Genomic DNA, 8,393 nt, shown 5'->3' on the forward strand with positions numbered 1-8,393 from the left:
TGGTGGCTGGGGACTGAATAATGGTCCTTCTCATTGTTTTATGGTTGATGTCACTAGCAGTCCTAAGTGAAGGTGACTTGCATGGTGAATCTCTGCTCATTGCATGATGCAAGATTTGAAGTGCGGGAAGAGAGGGAACAGACTTGAATATAATTGTTTTATATTTTCGAAGAAAAGCAATCACCAGTGTTCCTAGTACCAAATATAGAATTTTCATCTTGTGCTTATGGCTCTGCAGAGGACATTTCACATACTGACTAGTGTTTTTTTTTTTAATTTGAATGTGTATTAAAGCCACTCATTTCAGAAGAAGTAGATATACTCCTGATCTTTGGTTTCTTGAAATGATAAAAGGTGAAAGCTGATGCATCAGATAAGCATCCATTATATTTTTCCCCACAACATTTCCAGACTCCAACCCTTATCAGACGAGGGATTTCCCGTGTAATATATATTTATAAGCTGTTTATTACATGAATGTCTTTGGTCTCCCCTTGTGATCACACATCCTGTGGCAGGGAGTTTCACAGCTCTACTTTTTCCACAAAACCCCATATATTTTTGCTTATTTCACACTGGGTGTTTCAAGTGCTTGTGCCCATATATCTGTATATTCTGGGAGATGTGATGCATACCTGCAATTCCTCCTTTCCTGGCAGGAACATGACACTGGTTGCATTGGTCAGGTTGACAGTGTGACAGAGGTTATACTTCATGAGTATCCACCTTTTGCACATGCATACCTTTTTGAAAATACTTCCATAATTAACCCCGTCACCAAAGAAAGCTTTTATACTCACCATTGTTCTATGTGATTGTACCATTTCACATGTTGCTTGTTTCCTAGTCTCACTGTTTCCATTTAATCTGGAAAGGAAAATGTAGATCACAGCCCTGTGGTTTGTGTCTTGAAGAAGGAGAGACACAAGAAGTGGAATAAAAAGATAAGCTCTTTCAGTTAAGAGCAGAAGAATATTAAGTGTTCAAAGTAGATAAATTCAAAGGCAAGCAGAAACATGTATGCGTTCATCTGTCAATGTGGAAAAGTTGCCAGAAGGCCGTTTCTCATTTGGCAGACAAAAAAAATAGAAATTGTCAAATCCCTGTGGTTGCTGTTTAGGATTTTGTGGGATGAATCATGATGAACAGTACTTCTTGAAAGGGCCTGTTCAAGGTCAGGCAGAAGTTGGAATGCAGTGAGGACCTAACATGGGCGAGGAAAAGAAGTTGGACATGACAGGTTAGGCAAGATTATTGTACCAAGTTTTTTTTAAAAGCCGAGCACTGTCTGATCTTGGTTAGTCCAACCAAAGAGGGATATGACAAAGCTATTTATAAAGAAACAGGCAGTTCAGAAAAGATCATCTACTAGGGTGTTGTTTTTCTAGTTTTTTCTGAGAATGTACAGCACACACAAAAGCTCCAAAGCTGCTGCTTTGGAAATTACAAGTGCTGTATTAATAGCTGCTTGAAGACCTCCTGTCATCAGGCAGAATTTGCTGCCACAGGATGTCACTCAGGAATTGAGTTCAATATAAAGAGTGATTGGGCACTAATGGGAGAGCCTGCAGATCCAGGGTAGTTACTAACAACAACAAGAATTTTTGGCAGCCAGTAGCGAGTGGTTTAAGCCCTACCATGTTTAGGTGGAGGCAAATTATTCTACATGTTTCTTTCTTAAGTTCTCTTGCAGATTTCTTCACTTCTCTTGCAGAAGAGTTGAAACACAAGATTAGCTGGGACTTAGCTATCTTCTTCTGTAGATATTTTCCTCCCTTCTGCTGTTTTCTGCAGCTACAGCTCAGTGAGCTGAGAGGATCAGTCGCTGGTATGACTCAGTGCAGTGCAGGCATGTCTGACCTAGGCTTGAAACTGTGGGCTGCAGAGGGACAATGCTGGCAGCTGTCCCCTCCTCTGAGGCTAGGTGCCTACGTGGGAGATGAGCTGGGTACTACCTATTGTTATGACTCTGGCTAAGTCACCAATATCTGCATGATCATATCTATATTTTGAACTTACCTAATTCAAACATAATTTCATATCCAAGTGTAGAAATGGACAGAAGGGCATCCCCCAGAACTGGAAACCTTCTGAGGTGAGGGAAGGTTAGCTGACAGATGGACTGGAGGAAGTGAGTGGGCCTGGGATTATGATAAAGGAAATTGCCTAGAAGGTGGGAGTAGCAATTCCTCACTTCTCCACCGGCACAATGGGATAAAAGCTGGTAGCAGCTTAGCAGAATGAGATACCTTTTGAGGACTGGACAGCCCTTCCTCTTCTGAATGCATTCTATTGGACCAAATAAATAGCAACCAGACATCAGACAGCTTTTGGTTGTGCAGAAATGGAAGGAAGGGTACTGAATCCATGTCTTTCCTATCCTGAAAGGAACAACTTTTACATTACAAAGACCTGAGGCAGAGTCTTCGCCTGTCTTATTCTGTCCTTGGTTTGACTGCATGCACAGCAGTCTTAATTAATTTACAAAAAATGTATTAGAGCAGAAATGTCATGTTATCAGTAATGCTTTGCAGCAAGCTGCTTTCATTGCTCACAGCAAGGTGAGGGATGACAGGTTTGCTCTCCTTCCCAGTGGCATCTGCTAGCTGTTGAGTTTTTCCGCAAACTTGGCTACTTGGAGAGAGTTGTTGAGGTCAAAGCTCTGGGATAACAGACCTTATCAACCTAAGAAAAAGAAACTACTTGGTATTATTGTACAGGAATCTATTTTCCTTTGCTTACTGAATATTTTAGATTCTGTCACTTAAATGCCTAACGTGTTTCTGAAGGATGAACAACTGAAGTCCCATGAAGCTAAGCTGAAGCAGATCTCCACCGAGCTTGCTGAACATCGCTCCTATCCTCCTGACAAGAAGCTCAAAGGCAAGGAAGTAGATGATTACAAACTGAAGGACCACTATCTGGAGTTTGAGGTATGTATGGGAAACATTGTTATTTTTACTTCATGGATTTGGGTAGGGCAGCTTGTTTTATACTTGGGGTACAGTCCTGAAATTCTGCATTTTTCACTTTACTTCCCCAAGAAGTATGTTCAAATAGAGAGGAAAGTCACAGCAATACCAGAAGCTGGGATGCAGCTTCTTTTTCTGACGAGAACTTACTGGGGCCTTACCCATGAATTTAGCTCCCTATCTGTAACTTGGAGGATAAAAATGAGACCCTCTGTCCTTTCCTGATGTATCTGTTTGAAGAGATGATAGGGTCTTCAGGCAAGAAATGTCTTGTATTGTAAGACTGTGTTTCCTAGTGTGTTGGAACCCCAGTCTTTACAGAACGATGGCATTCTGCAGTAATACAGATCATGGTAGTTGTCTTCCACTGGTATGTTCTGAAGGAACTGACATTCTAAAATTATTGTCATAGGCATGCCTCATCAGAGCTGTTTGTGTTGCATACCAGTGAGTCGGATGTCAGGACAAGAAGGAAGAGGGTAGAATTAAAGACAATGATGCAACTTAGGCAGCTGCATTGCACTGTTCTGAGTATCTGTCAGCAGCTTTTTTCCATCATGGTGTCTGCCACATTGTAGGGCTATGTGGGAGTGAGTTGGCAATCCACCAGATGTCTAGTATTTGTCATGACTACACCTTTGAGCATTTTCCCCCAGAACTGACGGTCAGTGTTGCCTTGGGTCTGAAAGGATCCTACTCTAAATAGGCACTGCCTGGACCGTAAACTCCATAGTCTGAAGAAAAGGAAGGACAGATAAGACAAAAGTCACAAAGACTAACAGAGCTGATGCTGGAGGTAACACAACACAAGCCTCCAGAACTGAAGTAAGCCTCCTGCCCCGTGTTACCAGTTTCTATTAGAGGAATTATTTTTGATCCTGCACTTGATTGGTTGTGTACTTTTGATTTTGCAGAAGGTTGTAACTGCTGTGTTGAGTTTCACCTTGCAGTAGCAAAGTAATTAGCATGGCATTATGAATGGGGAATCATAACCTGATGAAGATGATAGCCTTTTACAGTGAGATATTTGGTGTGATGGATGAAAGGCAGAGCAGTGGATATTGTTTGTTCTTCACTTTAACAAGGACTTTGACATTGTCTCCTCTAAGATTCTTGTAGACAAGCTGATAAAGTGGATTAGGAAATTGAGAGTGAGGTGGTATGACTGGACAATCAAGATCAGAGGGTTGTGATCAATGTTCTAGTGTCAGTTTTGAACACAGCACTCAGATGTACAGAGGAAACCACACACTTTGTCTCTGGAGGGGGTTTTGTGTAACTTGGAACAGCAAGGAATTTCTTGGCTTTGGGTCCTTGACACAAAGTTTATTTTCTATTCCTTCTAGAAGCATGATGAGTTAGGAGGAAATGTAGGCTGGAGTGTTAGAAGTTTTTAGGAAGATTGATGGAGGAGTAGATGGTTGTGAGGTTTTTTTTGTTTTCTGTCAATTCTATCATAGTGATCTTTAGACAAATAATCCTCAGGTGCCTCAGAACCAGTACAGCCCAGGAAACAAAGATGTCTTATTCTCTAGTGTGAATTTTGAGCCGCAATTGAACTATGCGGTTCAGATATGCGATCAGCACTGCAGGGATGCCTGTCTAAGCAGGAAAGTGGTGGCAACAACTTCAGTTACGTGAGAGAAATGGTGATTCAAGCTCCTTCTGTGCAATGCTGTGTTACCTTCACAATTGGCACAGATTTCATAGGCCATGTTGAACTATCAAGAGACCATTCCAAAATGTCAGAAGTCAAGCAGATGAGGTAGAAGGCTGGCTTGGCTGAGGGGGGATCTACTTTCAGAGCTAAGGCAAAATAGGAAGATGTTTGCCTATTGGAGGCAAACAGAAATATGGGGGACATTGAAAAGAGTTTTTTAAAATACATTAATGGTAAAAGGTGTTGCAGAAATAGCATCATTCTGGGCAGTCACCTCACAAACAGGGACATAAACAAGGCAGGGGTATTTAATGCATTCTTTGCCTCTGTCTTCCACATGGATGATGGATCAAGGGAGTCTCAGTGCCCTCAACTGGGGGGAACCACAACTGTAAAAATGATCAACTCCCACTCAAACCTGAAATTGTGCAGGATCTGCTGCTCCAGCTGGATCCCCACAAATCTATGGTGCCTGATGGGATTTACCCCTAAATCCTCAAAGAGCTGGCCAATGTCAATACGAGGCCCCTCTCAATGATTTTTGAGTGGTCTTGGCAATCTGGGGAGGTCCCAGGTGACTGGAAGCTGGCTAACAATGCGCAGTGTTCAAGAAGGGCAAGAAGGATGACCCTGGAAACTACAGGCTTGTCTGACTCACTTCAAGGACTGGTAAAATCATGGAGAAGATTATTCTGGGAATTACTGAAAAATACCTAGAGGACAGTGCAGTCATTGGTCACAGCCAGCATGGCTTCATGCTTATCCAACCCGATTTTCTTCCATGACAAGGTAACCCATCCAGCTGATCAACGGAAGCGAGTTGATGCAAATTTTTTTTTTTCAGTAAAGCTTTTGATACTATCTCTCACAGGATCCTTCTGGACAAAATGTCCAGCCCATAGCTGGATAAACCCATCATGCAGTGAGCGAGCTGTTGGCTCACAGGTCAAGCACAGAGGGCAGTAGTAAATAGGTAACATCAGATGGGTGACCTGCAAGGCTGTGGGGTTCCACAGGGCTCCATCTTAGGCCCAGTTCTCTTCAATATCTTCATAGATGACTTGGATGCAGGACTGGAAGGGATACTAAGCAAGTTTGTTGATTATTCTAAATTGGGAGGAGCCACTGACTTCCCTGAAGACAGAGAGACCCTGCAGGGAGACGTTGACAAGTTAGAGGACTGGGCAATCACCAACCATATCAGGTTCAATGAGGGAAAGTGATGGATTTTGGACCTGGAACAGGAGCAACCCTGAATGTACAGACAGACTAGGGAATGAGATGCTGGCAAGCAGTTTCACAAAAAGAGCCACTGGGGTTTCTGGTCGATGGCAAGTTGAATATGAACCATCAGTGCCCTGGCAGCCAGGAGGGCCAACCATGTCCTGGGAAGCATCAGGCACAACATCGCCAGCCAGTCACGGGAGGGGATTGTCCCGCTCTGCTTCGCACTGAAGTGGCCTCACCTTCAATATTGTGTGCAGGTTTGGATTCCACAGTATAAGATACAAAGATAATAGAGAGCATCTAGAGGAGGGCAATGAAGATGATGAAGGGTCTAAAGAGGAAGTTTTATTAGGACTGGCTGAGGTCACTTAGTCTGTTTAGCCTGTAGAAGAGGAGACTGAAGGGAGATCTCATTGCAGTCTACAACTTCATTGCAAGAGGAAGCAGCGGGGCAGGCATTGGTCTCTGTCGTGACCAGTCCCAGGACCTGAGGGTACAGCATGAAGCTGTGTCAGGGAAGGTTTAGGTTAGATACTAGGAAAAAGTTTTTCACCCAGAGGATGAGTGGGCACTGGAACAGGGTCCCCAGAGAAGTGGTCACAGCACCAAGCCTGACAGAGTTCAAGAAGTGTTTGGACAATGCTCTCAAGCATATACTGTGATTCTTATGGGCTGTCCTATGCAGGACCAGGAGTTAGGAAGATCCTTGTGGGTCCCAACACATGATATTCTATGATTTTGTGAGGCAGCGAAAAAGCAAACCAAACCAATCCAAAATGGCAAATTGTATAAAAAGCATGAATAGAAACGTTTTTGCTGGTTTTGTTTAAAGGGAGGGCTTTAAAACAGCATGGGTCACGCAGGAAGTGATGACAGAGCTTGCTACATGGGATTAAACCAAAAGGGCAACAGGCAGGTGAGGCAGTATTTTGTAATTTTCATCTTGAGGTTGAGACTGCAGGCCAGACCTTTCATCTGTGTACAAAGATGCTGGTGCATCTTCAGAAGCACACCAGAAGGGCCTGGGAGTCCCTAAGGAAGCAGTATAGCCCCATTAGGGAGGAAGAAGCTATTTTCCTTATTTCTGAGTCCTGATAGTTCCTTTTTGTTCACACACTGGCAATGCCTTCATTATTGTTCCTGATGAAAATCTAGTGAGATGGTGTTTTCTTCTGAGGGGATGTGAACCAAGAGGTGACCGGTCCTTGCTCAGGCATGCAGCTAGTAGGGTTTCTTTTTGATGGTGTCTTTGCTTATAGACTCCAAGGAAGGAAGAATTTGCCTTCTCTCTGAGAAAGTACTGCACCAAATTGCATAAAACTTATTGCAGAAAATTTATATTTGAGAAAGATCTTTTTACTGCTGTCTGGTGAGAGGGGAAGCCAAAATACTGATGGTTGGCTACCTCATCTCCTCCTTATTATGTGTATTCAATCTTCAGAGATAGCGTTGCAGAAAGTTTGGAATGGTTTCAATGTCTATGGTTTTATTTTCTTGACAGAATTTTCCCTATTAATTTCTTTTAAGGCAAAATTCCCACCAGCTTTTACCTAACTTCAAATGTCAGGTCACTAAAAGACCAAGTTTGTTGTGGGTGAAGTCAAAATAGAAATGCATCAATTAATTGCAGTAGAAATCAGGGACCTGCAAAATACAGGGGAAAATGGCCATTTGCACCACATACAGGTCCTGGATTTCCATTCTGATTTCCGAGTCTTATGACTCTTGTAGTGTTTATTGGACCAATAGAAAGCAAAAGTCCATATGGCAGTAAAATCCCTCTCTCATTTGATGAATATTATACTGCTCCCAGTCTTAGAGCACTGACTTGCTTTTTGCAGAGGTGTCTGGTTCGTTCTGTGATGAATCATCCATCAGCCCTGTGCATCATCATCAGGGTTCTGCTTGCTGTTTCTCCATTTCCATTTTTATTAAATGACACGTCTTACCTGCTTCATGTTTTTGTCTCTCACATTGTGGAGCTGGAGCTCCAGATATGGAATTGATAGGAATGCTTTTTTATTAAATTGTTAGGTAGATTCTGTTATGATCCTCCTCTGTGAGTTTTTGTTTATTCAAAGGAGTCTCAAAACCCATTCATGTTCTTTTCTTTTTTTATTATCTTATTAAGAAATTGGAAAAATTTTTCTTCAATACCTTTTCCTCTGCCAGGAACATAATAGTTTGGCCATTGTTTTGCGACTTTGCAATATAAATTAACAATCAGGACAGATGCTTAAATCCTCCTTCCCTGACCCCCAGTACATAGGATTCTCCTTAATGTACATCAGGGGCAGGTTATTGAACAAATTCTGTGAGGTGGATTGCTCTGTTCTCTGGATGTCCTGCCCTATCATCTTCTTTTTGAGGCCCTGCAGGGATCTTCTGTTACAGTACCCTGATTTTATTCCTTGCTAAGCTGTTTCTTTCAGAAAGATGTACTTGTGGGAAACAGAGCAAAATCTTCCTGTTGGAGTTGGAAAGGTCTAGTCCATACAAGGAATAGAACAAGTGGGCATGGTGCATGGTAAAGG

General features: G+C 42.5%; 1 protein-coding gene across 4 annotated transcripts in view; it reads left to right on the forward strand.

The window, feature by feature from the left end:
* PSD3 (pleckstrin and Sec7 domain containing 3) overlaps positions 1-8,393 on the forward strand; it is a 116,865-nt gene that overhangs the window by 97,961 nt on the left and 10,511 nt on the right. For all 4 annotated transcript variants that reach the window (XM_071580864.1, XM_071580865.1, XM_071580866.1 and 1 more), the window contains one exon: positions 2,790-2,933. In XM_071580864.1, the coding sequence (XP_071436965.1) occupies positions 2,790-2,933 (144 nt within the window). The remainder of the gene's footprint in view (positions 1-2,789; positions 2,934-8,393) is intronic.

The sequence above is a fragment of the Pithys albifrons genome, chromosome Z (assembly GCF_047495875.1).
Source record: "Pithys albifrons albifrons isolate INPA30051 chromosome Z, PitAlb_v1, whole genome shotgun sequence".
Classification (NCBI taxonomy): domain Eukaryota; kingdom Metazoa; phylum Chordata; class Aves; order Passeriformes; family Thamnophilidae; genus Pithys; species Pithys albifrons.